This window comes from Xylocopa sonorina, chromosome 8 (assembly GCF_050948175.1).
Source record: "Xylocopa sonorina isolate GNS202 chromosome 8, iyXylSono1_principal, whole genome shotgun sequence".
Lineage (NCBI taxonomy): Eukaryota > Metazoa > Arthropoda > Insecta > Hymenoptera > Apidae > Xylocopa > Xylocopa sonorina.
In genome coordinates this window covers 1,332,349-1,348,663 of record NC_135200.1, presented here as the reverse complement: position 1 = coordinate 1,348,663, position 16,315 = coordinate 1,332,349, and the positions used below count along the sequence as shown (strand labels likewise).

Genomic DNA, 16,315 nt, shown 5'->3' with positions numbered 1-16,315 from the left:
TAATCTCCACATACTTCGCGAATAAATCCAAAAATACCATCACATACCAATGCCGGCTTTTGCTCAGCGAAAACGGCCCCATAATATCTGCCGCAACTACCGTTCACGGGTCTTCGGTCGTTCTTTCGCGCATCAACCCAGCAGATTCTGAAGAAGAGAAGCTGGCAAATTCTACAACCGCGAACGAATTTAACAACATCCTGGAAGATTCCTGGCCACGAGAAGTCTTGTATCAACCATGGATACGTCCTCTCCATTCCTAAGTGGCCAGCGTGGGGGCAATCATGGATGTCGTGGAGGAATTTCGGGCGGAATTCCAGGGGTTATACTAGCTTTCATGCGTTAAGATCCTCGACCGTGGGCTTGATTATCGGATGCGGACGGTGATGGAACAGCCAATTATTCTTGACTTTCCAATCGGGATACTTCGCAGGAAAGTCACGCACATTTTGGATCCGCTCAAGGTACCGCGAATCCAAAATTTCCTCTAACGCATCAAGCGCCACCCGTTTTCCCTCGAACATTCTCGACAGTGCATCCGGAACTACGTTCAACGATCCCTTCGAGTGAACTATTTCCATATCGAGGTCTTGCATCGTCAAAGCCAATCACGCTAGTCTGCCCGAGGGATCTTTTAAATTCCTCAGCCAGCATAGATTGCTGTGGTCGGTAAATACCCGAAAAGTGGTGTCCTCCAAATATTACCTCAGCTTTTTCGCTGCCCATAACACGGCATGGCACTCCTTTTCGGTCACGGTATACTTCCGTTCCACTCAGGAAAGAACTCGACTACAGAAAACAATAGGCTCCTCCCCGTTCACCGATTCCTGGGTAAGGACGGCTCCGATCGCCAAATTGCTGCGTCGGTATGGATGGTGAAGGGTTTCTCGAAATCGGAGCGGACTAATACAGAAGTGTTAGTAAGGGCCAATCGCAGCGCATCAAACGCCTCGTGTTTCTCGTTTCCCCAGCGCCATGTTTGACCTTTCTCTAACAATTTAACTAATGAAATCTTATGCTCAGAGATTTATCCCATGAAGCAGGCGCACCATCCTGTTATTCCGAGGAAATGACGAAGCTGTTTGATGGTTTTCGAAGGGAGGGAGGATAACTCATCAACGGCGAGACCTTCTCCGGATCGGTTTTTAATTCGTCTCATACCCCAAATATTTCATCTGCGGACAGAAGAAGGCACTTTTCTCTCGGTTTGATTCCAATCCCGCCTTTTTCAAGGCCGTTAACACGAGAGTCAGATAACGGAAGTGCTCTTCCTCGGTCCCGGTTGCAATTACTACATCGTTTAAATACACGAAAACATGCGGCTTCCATTCGGATCTTATTAGACGGTCCATTAATCTTTGAATGGTTTGCGGGGGCGTTAGTTAGTTCAAAGGGCATTTGGGTGAAATGGAATATGCCTCTTCGCACAGGTACAGCGAACACGGTAATGGGACGAATTCGGGGTTCCAGAGGGACTTGAAAATACGCTTGACTCAAATCTAAATTAGAAATGTACCGGGCTCGCCGCAGTCTAAGATTCGGTCAAGGTTCGGCAATGGGTACGCATCTTTACGCGTGACTCTATTAATATCGCGGTAATCTATACAAAACCGGTGTTTCCGGTTCTTTTTTAGGGACAGTCATATTCAGTTACACGCTATCCGACGGCTTAATTACCCCTTCCGTGAGCATCTTATCAACTTCTACCTGTACAATTCGCAGGAGATGGGGAGAGATGGTGCGGCGACGTTGTCGAATGGAAGGATGATTGCTTACGTCGATGCTATGTTGGACCAGGGAGGTAGAATTCAGGGTGCCAGTCGGGGAAGGGTTCACCAGGCGATCGAGCAGCTTATTAAGTATCGTCGGTGACTTCTGCTCGTTTCGCCGGTGACTTCTGCCAACCCTGCAAATTCCGGAAAAACGGCAACCGTCTCTGGCGCCCGTCTGGTCAAATTAAAGCGTCTAGCTGGTCCGTTTGGCGTTTTCCAAGTGTCCTGTCCATAGTCGATAGACAGAGCAAATAGTTTACAAAAGTCAATTCCCAAAATACTATGGTATCCCAGGGCAGCCACTCGCAACTTCAAGGGTTTAATCTGTCCGTGAATTTCAAAATACAACGAGATCTCCCCCGTAACGGGGACCACATCGTCGTTTGCTACTCGTACCATGCCGGCGGCGGGACATTCAGAAACTTTAAAAACATTCAGAGACTTTACAAATCAACATTCAGAGACTTTACAAATTTTGTTCCCAAGTAGGGAAGCGTGGCTTCCGGATCTACTAATACTCCCACAGGACGTCCGAAAAAGTGAAGTATTAGATAATGTTGGTTATCGCCCGTGTCACAGTTCGAGGGGTCACTATCTATATCAAGGTTAGTGGCTGGGAGCTCGAGGTTTTCAATTGGGATATTGGGTCCGCGGAATGGTCAGGGTTCCGAAGCGAGAGGGGAGGGTGCGTTCACTGACCTCTCCCTTTCGGGTGGGTTCCAGAACCTGGTATCCAGGAAGTGCCATTCCTACTTCCTCGTGGTGAAACCTGGGCGTCGGGCTTGCCCGGCGGCTAACGGGACTCTGGTCTTATCGAATAGAACTGGGACTGGGCAGATTGGTGCATCTATAAATTTGCCCAAACTAGTGCAAGACAAATTCGTAGAGCGAAATTAAATAAGACTGAGACAGGGCAGTCTGGATCATCAATAAATTTGACCAAGCTGGTCCCAAGTGTCAGAGTGAAGGTGCACGCGTGTATGTAGTGAGTTCGCCTCCCCGAGGTTCCCCGTAGATGCTCCGTCGGTGAAGGGACTTGTCCCTCGCGGCGGAATAACTGAACGACTCACTTGCGGGAAAGGCGCCAGAGCACGTCTGGATTTTTCCACCTCCCGTTTCAGTGAGGAAGATGAACTTGGAGGTAGATGGTAGATTCGTCGTGCGTATACCCGTCTGGGTCAAGAAGCACCGTCCTCGTGTAGGGCAGACAATAAATAAATCTCCTCCTTTCGGATTCCCGCTCGAACACGATAGGATCGCGAATAAGAATTGCCCGTGTGACCGGGTAGTCCACAAACGCGACAAAAGGATCCTAGATTGTGCGGACACTCACAGTACACGCCTTTGTTCTCGGAAGTTATAACACCGGACGGTCGCGAAACGAACGGCCGGTGGGGTCTCCTTACTTCCCGTACGTTGATTCGCTGATTTTCGGGAAGCAGCCAAGGGGGTGGAGGTTGCAAGCGGTACTGATGAGGGTGCAGGCGGTACAAGAGAGTTGGAGGGTGCGCTTGAAATCGAGGGTGCAGCGGCTGACGCGTCTTGCCGAGGTCTCACGGGTGCTTTTGCTAACGCGGTCGTTTCCGGCTGCGGGATCAATTGCTTCACCGTGTTAACTTTCTATCGCGGTAGCTCTTCCCGCGATGTCTGGTACGCTGCCATGGGGGGGGGGGGGGGGGGGGGGACTGATTGCGAAGGTAGAAATGGGGATCAGTAATTTCGAATCTGTTCATTTCGTTGTTCTACCTCCTTGCACTTTGACCGTAATTCCGTTAAGTTTGAAAATTTGTCCGGAATACTTGTTTTTCAATATCCGGCCGTAAATTCTGATAGCAAAGTGTGAGTTGATCCTCTAATAATAACGGCAGATCTAAGTACCGGAAGTACGTTCCAATTTCGAAATATAATCCCCCGACGGTTCTAAAGGACTTTGCGTTCCTGACTGTATCTCGTGTCTCAAACGTTATGCCCGATTGTTCCTGCAAATCGTTATGCTCGAATTGCACCCGGAAGTGATACATGTCATAATCCGTCCACGAATCCCTTTCTACGCGGTACCAAATGAGAGCCGCGCTCTGTTACGATTCGCCTAACACTTGGAGCATTTCTTCCTTAGTGTAGGACCGGCGTGAACAATATTCGTGTAATTGAAGGAAGTATTCCTCTCCATCCTCATCCGATTGCCCTTCAAACTTCGGCCTGTACCGGCGGAAATGATCGACGCGGTTTTCCTCGCATACTTGAGGGGGAAGTGTTTGAGAGGGACGCAATCGTTGGGTTAAGAGATTTATAACACGCGTACTATTATGCCGAGGCGGTTTGCGCCGAAGAATCGCGAAAGTCTTCTGAGGGTTCCATTGGGCACTGGCCTGAGAGATAGTAGGAAGCAGGGAGATTGTAGTGGGTCGGAGGCGGCTCGCGATCCTTGCCGGTGGCGGTTTATCTCCCACGATCTCGGTTCTCGTACCCGATGCAAACGTACCCGGTGACGATTGGAACCGATGGCCAAATACGTGCTGGAGGTACGTCCTCGTACCGTAACAGATCATCCGGCTGGAATTAACCCGAGGCGGCAGAGATCTCAAATCTAGGCGCAAAAGTTGCGCGGTCAACGCCTCGTCTTTGCTCGGATCGTCTATTGCCGCGGTCACCGTAAATGGCATGGTCATTCCTCACATTACTATTCAAATTTTCGAATACCGGATGTGTCCCTTCGAAGCGAGCACTTTATTGTTTAAAGTTATCAGGGCCTCACCGTCCGGAGCTTTTTCCGGAAGCTCAAAAAAGGTCAATTAGTCGAATACTGTAAACGTATCTTTAATACAAAATGATCAACCGTCACAAGCTACTCGATCACGTACAATTTTCCACACGATCGCGGATACAAAATACTCAGTATCAGGGAAGTATCTCGAAGCTGCAAGTCTGAAATACCTTGAGCACCAGCTGTCCGAACGATAACACTAAGGGAAACTACGCGACTCGCGAAATACGGGACCGAATAACCCTCGAAACCTCGAAAAATTTCCTCCCTCAATTGCGGCTAGCCAAGTAACACAAAGTCGATTCGCGGGATACTGTCGTCACGGCTTCTGGTCCTATTACCACGACGCGGATTTGACCACGAGGAACCACGGAAACCGTATAATAATCAAACGTCACGCTTCAACGCACGCTACGCGGATCCGGGCAGAAAAGGGCCGCGAGAATTACGCAATAACGCAACGAGCAACCGTGGATCACCAACCGCTTAACGATATAAAACGCAGTACATGGAAAGAAAGAAAAGTGCAGTGTGAAAATGGGACGCTCTAGCGTATAAGCACTGACGCTCTCCCTTTCAGGTGACCCTGCCTCCGTCGTCGTTTGCTTATAGAATTCGACTGGTCGCTTGGTAGTTCGCTCGCTAATTAATTTTCCTGTGGTTCTCGGGCTTCCTGGATCCCCCTCGGGGGTCTCTGGTAGGGTGAGGCTGTGCGCCTTGGTATTGTTCAGAGCATTGATTGGTGGAGTGAGGCGATCACTTCTTCTCATCCACTGATGTCTCTGGGAGGCCGGGGGAGGGGGGGGGGGACTGAACTCTTGAATTGCAGGGCGCTTTTCGCGCCCCACCTCACGGCTCACCCGCAGGACGGTCACCCTAAGGAAGTTGCTCATCCTCTCGCCCCTATGGAGAGCCTTCGCTGTCGTCGTGGACGGCTTTCACACGTAAACTCCATGAAGCGCCATCGCGTTACAGGGAACTGTAGAATTCACAGTCTTTTGTCGTGTGGAAGCAGATAAGCATTATGCTATTCATATAGGATTACTGCTTACTTACTGTGAAACGCTGAAATGCGATGCGCCATCGCCTTGCATGGAATATTTGTACTCTATTTCTCTGACACTTAGACACGATTGTGCGCCTTCCTCTTTTTTAGCGTAGTAGCAGCTAAGCATAATGCGATTCATAGAAAACTACTACCTATTTACTTTGAAACAGTGAAATTATATACGCCGTCGCCATGCATAAAGCATTAGAATTCTCTTACTTTGAAACGCAGATACTATAAAACGCTATCTCGTTGCACCCAACTTTAGGTTTCATATTCCTTTACAACGTAATAGCAGATAAGCATAATGCCGTGCATAGAACATTACAACATACTTACTTTGAAATGTTGTAATGATATGCGCCATCGCGATGTATAAAGCATTAGAACTCCACGGCATTGAAGCGCAGTCACTATGAAACGCAATCCCATTGCAAGCAAATGTAGGATTCTCATACTTTTAAAACTGCAGAAGCAGATAATAATGCGATGCATATGTGACGCCTTTTACCCCCCCCCCCCAACTCCGCCCGCAGCACACCGCAGCATCCTACCTGCGACCAACTGCATCCGTGCGCACGAGACGAAGTCCTCCGCACACGGGCGAACCGACCGGCCGGCCCACCGCGAGGTCCGAGCAATCGTCGGCCCCACTCTGATGGCCCAGTGACTCGCACGCCACGCGAACCAAGAAGTTCGCATACATGCAGGAGGAGAAGGATTCGTGTTCCGACTCTAATTCCAACTTGATTTCACCTAGGACTTCTTCCTAGTACCCGCAATTCTAATCATAGCTTCATGCCTTAGGGCCTTCATCACCTCTCCGAGGTGTCTTCTATTTCAAGACTAATCCCCAATTCTATTTATAGTTATTTAAGTTACACAATTCTAGTTAGGTAAAGTAAGTGTAAGCTTAGGTTTTATCATAAAATATATCCTTATTTTTATTTAACATACAAGTTCCGTTATTTCTTCACCCTCGCGATATCATGCGGTTCCAGCGTATTCGTATATCACATTCACACTTCGAACTAGTACGGATACTTAGAAACTCTGCTCAGTTAAAGCGAACAGCCGCTTAACTTTGTAGAACTACAAGCTACGACTATTTGCAGTCCCTATCGACTTTAGTTCTGCTGGTCCGACGCGGATAGAGTGAACCGCCGCTTACCAACTCGAATCTAGCCAGGCGAGTTCGACTTGAACGTGCCGCGCCGTCAAGAAACGAACGCGACGTGCGGGATGAAAGAACTTTCTGCTTTGTTTAGTGCATGAGTACACCAAATCCAAGGCTAGTCCAGCCTTCTATTCTACCGTACGTGTTGCACCCGCTGTTCTTATCCAACCTTCACCAGCATCAACTAGCGCTTCCAAGTAGGGTCACCGTTCCTGCAAGCGCCAGTGGAAACTCAATCCTCTGACGACGCTGCTCCACAGTTCTTACGCAGCGACCATGCCGAAAGGCGATCCGAGGAGACAGCTGTACATAGAAAGGAACATATTGGAGCGTATACGGCTTCAAGACTGCGACGTGACGAGAGTACCAATGCTTTGTGCAACACAATAGCGCATATAATTTCAATGTTTCAAAGTAAGAAGGTTGTAAAGTTCTATGCACCCATTACGCTGTCGTATACTATACATTGCGGTGTCGGATATCATTTCAACGATGATTGATATTCGATTTCAAAGATGAGAACTCCATTGTTCTGGCAGGTAGACACCATGAGGAGCCATTCCGTTGCAAGGAACTGTAGAATTCACATTCTTTGGAAGTGTAGTAGCAAATATGCATAATACGATGCGTAATGTGAAATTTGGCGTGCCGCCTGTCACCCTCTTAACTCACCAGTAGCCTCATGCCCCTACAGTACATGCAACCCGCAGCCGATATTCGCAGGCTCGCCTACACTTGATGTGGCCCTTGGGCTACGGTTATCATTCTCGCTCGCATACACAAAGGGATGCACCATCTCTCTCTCTCTCTCTCTCTCTCTCTCTCTCTCTCTCTCTCTCTCTCTCTCTTTCTCTCTCTTCTCTCATTTCAGAAATTCGTCTTTCAATGTGTACGCGTTTCTATGATTCGTACATAGTCGCTTTCACGCACGCGGAGAATTATATTAGCGATATGATCTGGACAAGGCTCAATGGTTCGTGTCCCCTCATGTAAAATTTCCAATCCGATCGCCGATAGAAACCGGCCTGTTCTAAATGCAATAGCCGTGCCTATACTACACGCGAGTGCTGGTACGCGAATTCGAGACCGTATATTATTTACCCTCGGACGATAACGCTGGGAACATCCGACAGGAACGGCCTCTTTCAACTGAACCATCGCGCGGTTAATAATACGCGTCACCCTAACGACGGGAAATAATATGCAGATACTATAGATATTTGGGACATTTGATCGACGAGTGCTAGAAGAGACAGTTTATTAATAATGCCGCAAATAATAGTTGGCTTCCGTTTCGGGGAAACGCGAACGGCCTTCAGGTCCGCCGCGAGACTATACACGAGGCTGGTTCCGATCGCCGAATTCTCGCTTTGTCGAAATACGACTTCGAAATAACGATAGAAGAGCAGGAGTAAATATTACCGGAGAAACTAGTGTTCCCACAGTTATTATCGAGTCCAGTGCGTTGATTCAACGCGTAATGATGATGATTGACATAGGGGCCGAGAACAACGTAATCAAACAGAACACATTGAATTTCTAAGTACATATTAATACCGCTGAATAACTCATGATAACCGTGGCAACCTAGGGAACCGTATCCACTCTAGAGACCGTCATGCTTCCCATATTCTCGCGAGACGTACCGTTTAACGTCGTACGAGCAGTTGTTCCAATTAAAACGTTCCAATTAAAAAAGTTGTTCTGTGCTGATATAGATAACTTTTTCCGAAACAAGCATATCCTTTGGCGTGGGAACAGAATTCCGTTTGCACGACGAGAAAACGTCTTATAGAAAATAACACTTCCTCCGCGGACAAATTCGGGAATACGCATCCGGATAATTAATTCTGGCGTAGGTGAAGGAATTATCTCCCGAATGCTGATCTCGATGGGAGTGTATTTCGATAACGCGATTGTCAAATTTCGAAATGGTCATGCATAATTAATACTACAGATGCGGAAATCGCAATTACGATACCCAAAGTTCATTTGGAACCGCTTCCCATCCGCGATCCACCGAAACGCGAACCGGCACTTTATTTATTATTTACTAATTCCTCTGTATCCACTGTTTCCCGTAAGCATACTAATTCCTCTGAATTCGCTGTTTCCCGCATGCATACTATTTCTACTAATTCTATTAAATCTGCCGGTACCTGCATGCGTACTAACTCTACTAATATAACTAAATCCTCTGCATCCAGTCCTAAACTACTGCTTTCTAATACTGCTATATCATGCGCAATTGTCGTTGCTAAATCCACTGAATCTCGCACTCCAAATTCTATAAATCCTCGCGTATATATCTATAATATAATCTGTCGCGTACAAGTAAAACAAATGTCACAGAGACAGAACAGTAACTTCACCGTTTCCCACGAGAAAATTCCACAATCACCGTACAGTTCTAAAAAATTCAAGTCCAAACGCAATAAATCCTACAACGATAACGTCGAAAATTCCACTAACTTCTTTTCAAACACTAACAATCATACACAGCGTAGCATAAACATCCGCATGTCAGAAAGAAGAAATAGATCTTTTCCTAGAAACGAATCTGAGCAGACACTTGAGATACACTCGGAACGCGATATCCGAGAGGTAACGCGACCCCAGAACCATTTTCACGAAATAATTGTGTCACTCCGCTTAAACCATCTCAATACCGAGGGAAGAGATAACATATATAAACCCACTGCTATTAATCAATATCTATTTCATTTTCCTGGCGATAAGTTAGGTTTTACAAAGGTCACTGAACACCGTATTCCGACAATAAATGACCAACCGATCAATGTAAATTAATATCGTTTTCCGGTAATCCACGAAGAAGAAATTCAACGACAAGTATGACTGCCAAGTATGAGTGCCGTATAACTCTCCGCTCTGGGTAGTACCGAAAAAACCGAACTCCCAAAGATATAAACGTTGGATGGTAGTTGTAGATTATTGCAGTCTTAATGAAAAATTGATTACAGCTAGGTAGTGCGAAATAATTTAACACGTTTGACTTAGCGAGTGGATTTCATCAAATACCTACCTATGGACGCGTCCGACGCCGCGAAAACTGCTTTTTCTACACCCCACGGCCACTACGAATTCCGTAGAATACCGTTAAAGCTCCGTAATGCCCCAGAAACTTTCCAATGGCTGCTTAATAATGTTTTAACTCGTTTACAAGGCAATGAGACGTTCGTTTATCTCGATGACATTGTTTTATATGCTAATTCATTATAAGAACACGAAATTAAATTCAATAAATTAGTCGAAAGCTTTCGGAACGTAATCCTTGTCCTTCAGCCAGACAAATGCGAATTTCTGCGCCGCAAAGTAAACTATTCAGAACACGTAATCAGCAAAAACGGAGTCAAACTTGACCCGAATAAAGTGTCAGCTGTTAAAGATTTTCCACGTCCGCAAAATCCCAATGAAATAAAGCAATTCCTAGGTCTCGCGGAATACTGTTGCCGTTCCATTTCTAATTGTTTTTCCATTGCTAAGTCATTAACCGATCTTCTAAAGAAAGATTCAAAATTCATATGGTGAAACGACCATGAAACCGCATTTATAACATTAAGGGACATGCTCTGCGAAGCACCCATACTTCAATATCCGGATTTCACGAAAACCTTTATAATCACGTCTGACAAATCCACCGACGCTATCGGCGCCGTTCTTAGCTAGGGCCATATTGGTAGGGGACCAAATGGTAGGACGTTCCGATGGCGTATACTTCTCGTTTGTTAAATAACGCGGAATTAAATTTTTCAACCATCGAAAAGTGAGTGCTTAGCAATCATTTACGTTGTTCATTATTTCAGACTATACATTTACAGGAAATCTTGCATGCTCGTCACTGACCACTGGCCGTTTGTCTGGATGAATTCTGTTAAAGATCCGTCTAGCGGACTCGTTCATTGGTGCTTTAAACTGGCAGAGTATGAGTACAAGTCAGGAAAGGTCAATATGAATGCCGACGTTTTGTCACACAATGCGATCAGCGTAAACCCCATTTCCTATTTCAGCGACTCTGATGAAAATATCTTTGACATTCCAATTCCAAGATCTTACAAACCTCCACTTCTGCCGCATCCAACACCAGCATCCTCAACGGATAATATGGACCAATTTCATTTACCAACAGAAAATCCAACTCCTACGTTACCGACAACATCACCAACTAACTTACCGACAAACGTCAAATTACGCACTGACCGACAACGTCCTCTTTTCGAAACGATGAAAGACTTTTCATCCGCGGGGCACAACAACGTCGTAGTATTTATTACACAAGGAAGTTACTTATATGACACGGGCGCAGGCGTTTTGCAAAACTCAGGAAGATTCTTTTAACACAAAGGAGATATGGATCTAGAAAGAGCTAAAGTAAATCCTTGCGGGAACTATTTTCAAATTTCATTACCAGTATCCGATCACGAGATAAAACAAATCTAAAGCCAAATTTTCTTAGAATCATTACAATGTCTATACGACGTTACCGCCGAATTTCAATTAGAATCCTTTAGCACCGCACAAACCACGATAAGCACAACATCATTGTCTCAAATCAGAAGAATATTCAAATATCTCTTTTTCGAATCAAACGTACAGATCACAATCTGCGAAGGTTTCGTTCAAGTCCTGGGGAGGAACTTCGAACGGACATAATTCGCGAAAATCACAATGCGCCTTTAGCGGGAAATAAAGGAGTCAATAGAACTTATAGCAGAATTCGGGAGAAATTCCATTGGCCGGATATGAAGTAAGAGATACAGAAATATATAAATAATTGCGATCGGTTCCAAAAATTGAAAGTAACGCGTATCATAACTCGCCAACCATTAATACTTACCGACACTCCTGGAACAGCTTCTGAAAAGATATCAATGGACGTTGTGGGACTGCTACCCCCCACCTCAGTCGAATACACGAATATATTAACCATACAAGATTTCCTCACCAAATTCTCCCTTGCAAATCCTCTGATAAGAACCACTGCCGTCGACATAGCTGACGCATTCATTACTAACTTTATCTGCAAATTCAAGGTCTCACTACGTACTAACGGAATACCTGAAGCAATTTATAGGAAACCGAAATAATTTGGGAGAACTGGCTGCATTACGCAATATTTAGTTATGATACCAGCACTCACGAGGAAGCACATTATATTCCGTACGAGTTAGTTTGCGGAAAAGTAACGAGAACTCCTTCTGTTATTCTATATAAAGGCACGTCTGAGAACGAATTCTATGCCGCATATTTAGACGAATTAAACGACAGAATACGTACTTTGTGGGAAATCGCAAAAACGAATCTAAACGGAGCAAGAACACGTGGCAAGAACTATTAAAACAAAGAACTAAATGTGAAGAGTTTCCAACTAGGCCAATGGGTTTATTTGCTCCCCGAAAATTAAAAACAGAAATTCCAATCGCAGTATACATGGCCGTACAAGGTTTTGGTAATTCTAGTCAACAATAATGTCAAAATAAATGGTAAGGGAAGGCACAAAATTGTGCATGCGTACAAATTAAAACACCGTAAACGCCTGCAAGCGATGAATACACGAATGAAAATGAGTGTGAAGGAAGGAATTAGTGAAAAATGCAAACAAAAAACTGAAAATCTTAAAAAACTAAAAGTAATAGAATCAACGATAGTGGGGAACGAATAAGTAGCAACGAAGAAATAACGTGTAATCACACATAGTGCAGCCATAGCTAACAGCATCCGAGAGACCAGAGAGACACACCGGCAAAATTCTTTTTCTAAGAGCGAAGGTATGACGTCAGGCGAACCGCTTGCTACCTTTTCAACTCGCCACCAGCCTCATGCGCCTACACCACAGGCAACTCGCAGCCGTAACTCGCTGGCTTGCCATTACTAAGGGCTACGGTCGTCACTTCGCTCATACACAGAGCAACTTATCGTCTCTCTTTTACCAAAGTCTGCATCCACTATCTCGCTTGCACTCGCAAAGATGCTCGCCGTCTGCCTCGTCCCAAAGGCCACATTCACTGTCTCACTCGCACCAGGGATCCCGTGTAGTATCTCGCTTGCACTCACGAAGCAATTCACTGCCTCAATCACACCCACGTAAGTATCAGCTATCTCGCTCACTTCAGGGAAGTCCCAGCAGGATCACCCCTACAGGAGCCAACGCCGATAGCCCTCGCCGTAACGAGGACTCTTCGTCTTCTCGATTCCCGACATTTCGTACCCAAAATACTATTTTTAGAACTATGTAAATATCTCCTACATTTTAAGTTCGTATTTATAAATCCTAGTATATAAGTTCTATACGACACAATATTATACTGATACGAACAACACACAATTTACTTTTAAGCCATAACTTCTAAGTCCATATTATATTATATATTCTTAAGTTGCAAGGAGTTGCGCCACGACGCGCGAGTACGCGGCCGCCTCGGCGGTACGTGCAGCTAACCTCACCATGCGACGCCGAGTCCCCTCTCAGACGTCTTTTACTCCCACTTGTAGAGGAGGTGGTTAACGGATCTTAGGAGGTGTGATTCGATTCCGGATTTTCACCCGAGCAATTTCTCTCTTCCAAATCGCGCCATAGGGCCCTCTCACTGCCTCAGTGTTGTTAATAGTTCTAAATTCATAGTCTTCTATTTCCTTTTTGTAACGTAATTTACACTTAGAATAATTACACATTACACTAAATAGCTAGAATACGCTTTATTTTATTTCTACTACACACAGTGCTAGTTCTTGATTACAATTCGACCAAGTCACACGCGTTTTAAACCGGTTCGAATTCAAAAACTAGGCTAGTGTCATTTTAGCCCCCAGGAATACGGAAAATTGATTCCGCAAGAACGTAACAGTAGAGCATTATAGTCTACTTACTTTGAAATGTTGAAATGCAAAGGAGCCATCGCATTGCATGGAGCATTAGATCTCTATCGCTCCGATACATCGACACTACGAAGCCCCACCCCGTGGTAAGAAACTGTGGAATTCACATTCTTGACTGCAGACAATCTCTTGAAGTGTACAAGCAGATAAGCATAATGTTATGCAGAGAATATAACAGCTTACTTACATTGATCAGTTAAAATGAGATGCGCCACCGCATTGCATAGAGTATTGGATCTCTATTGCCCTAGCACGTAGACTGTATGAAGCGAAATCCCGTTACATGGAACTGTAGAACTCACATTCCAAGTGCGAAAACAAGTAAACGTAATGCGATGCATAGAATGTTACAAATTACTTACCTGGAAATACTAAAATTATGTTATACGCAACGCATTATCCTTATCTGCATTCACACATTAAAAGAATGTGAATTCTGTAGTTGTTTTGCAACGGAGTGGCGCCTGATATGGTCTACGTGTCAAAGAAATGGTGTATCTGATGCTCCATGCAATACGACGGCGCAATCTCATATCAACCTTTCAATGTACCTAAGTTGTAAGTAAGTAAGTAAGTAAGTGGTGATGTTCTATACAACGCAGTTATGCTTACCTGGTTCTACGTTAAGAAGTATGTAATTTCGACAGATCTATGGTACGGTATAGTACGGTGCTTGAAAGTGTCAACTTGTCAAAGTAATTAACTTCCAAACGTCCATGCAATGCGATGGCGTTTCTCCGTTTAGTGTTCGAATGTAAGTAATTTGAAGCGTTCTATACAAAGCAGTTAAGCTTACTTGGTTCTGCATTGTAATGAATGCAATTTCTACAAATCAATGTAAATGCATAGCGTTTCAAAGTTTCAGGTTGTCAAAGTAATTGACTTCCAAATGACAGTGCAACGCGATGGCACTTCTTCGTATTACGATTCGAAGTAAGTAAGTTGCAAGGACCTATACAATGCAGTTATGCTTACCTGATTTTACGTTAAAAAGTATGTGAATCCTACAGATTTATGTAACTTTATTGCGCTTCTAAATGTCTACTTGTCAATGTAATTGACTCCCAAATGTCTATGCAACGCGATGGCGCTTCTGATTTCTACATTTCAAAGTAAGTAGGTTGTGGGGTTCTATACTGCGCAGTTATCCTTAACTGATTCTACGTTATGAAGTATGTAAGATTTACAGATTCATGTAACTGTAAAGTGCTTCTATGTGTCAACTTGTCAGCGTAATTGACACCAAAGGTTCACGCAACGCGATGAGGCTTCTCAGATCTACGTTTCAAAGTAAGTTGAAAGGTTCTAAACAACGCAAATATTCTTACTGGGTTCTACATTACTATGAGTGTAATTTCTACAGATCCATGTAAATGTATAACGCTTCTATGTGTCTACTTGTTAAAGTAATTGTCTTCTAAATGTCCACACAACGCGATGGTGCTTCTTAGTTTTACGTTTCAAAGAAATTGAGTTCCAAAACTCCAAGCAACGCGGTGGTGTTTCTCAGTTCTATAATTCAAATTTCTACAATTAAAAGTACCTGTAGAAATCACACTTCATAATGTTCTAGTAAATATTTCAAATTAGTACATATATTTATTCTTATCATGTATTTTTGATGATTGTCAATAAATTACCTTCACTAAATACACCGTTACATCCAAGATTCCATTAAATTTTACATCATTTCATGATGTCCTAAGAAAATATTCCATATTAGTGTATATATTTATCCTTATCATATATTTCAGTTGATTGTTAATAGAATACATCCTCTAAATTCTACAATACATCTAAGATGCTAGCTAATTCTATATCAAATCATGATGTTATAAATAACTATTTCAACTTAGTATTTATATTTGCACATATCATATATTTCAGTTAATTGCAATTGGTTGTGTATAAATATTTCAAACTGGTGTATGTATTTACACATATCATATATTTTAGTTAAGTGTAAATAGAGTATACCGTCTGAATTCGGCTCCATTACATCTAAAATCGTATCTAATTTTGCATCATTTTATGGTATTTTAAATAAATATTTCAAAGTAGTATAAGTTGTGACGTGGTGACATCACAAGGCTCGCTCACTCCCCCCCCCCCCCCCCTGCTTCGGTTAGACTAGCTTGCTGATCACCACCTATGCGAGAAGCGCGACATGGACCATCGCGATAGCTGTATTTGCGAGAAGCGTGAAGTACGGGAGGGTAGAACCTTTTCCCCTTCCCCCCTTCTTTTCTCTCTCTCTATCTTACGGATTAGACTGGCGAGCTGATGGAAGAAGCGACCCAGAAGACGTCCCTTCAGCGGATAAGAAGACTGCGGGTTCGCGGAAGGGCTGTGCGCTGAGGTAGCGTGACGGGCTCGATGGTGGAGGAGTCGGAAAGTGAGCAAGAAGAGACCCTGAAACCCAAAGGATACGATCCAAGGCCCTGCAAAGATATGACCGCTGCCATGGTCCATGGAGATGAATAGGATGGTTTTTGGGTGTGAGAAGAACATCCACCCCTCCACTGAGCCCATTGAGAGGAAAATTCAAGATGTACAGCGGACCTGCAGGTGAGCCGTGGAGAGCGCGGCGCGCGACACGCGCCGCAGTCCAAATAATCAGGGGGACCCCCTCTAGAGACACCAGAGGGGCGATCAGGGAA

At 44.5% G+C, this 16,315-nt stretch overlaps 1 protein-coding gene across 1 annotated transcript; it reads right to left on the bottom strand.

The window, feature by feature from the left end:
• Window positions 1–1,155: 1,155 nt before the first annotated feature.
• On the bottom strand, window positions 1,156–1,644 carry LOC143426016 (uncharacterized). Its single transcript, XM_076899121.1, has 2 exons — window positions 1,607–1,644; window positions 1,156–1,531 (listed from the first exon to the last, which is right to left on the bottom strand). The coding sequence occupies exons 1-2, from the start codon at window positions 1,642–1,644 to the stop codon at window positions 1,156–1,158; spliced, it is 414 nt and encodes a 137-aa protein (XP_076755236.1).
• Window positions 1,645–16,315: the final 14,671 nt, after the last annotated feature.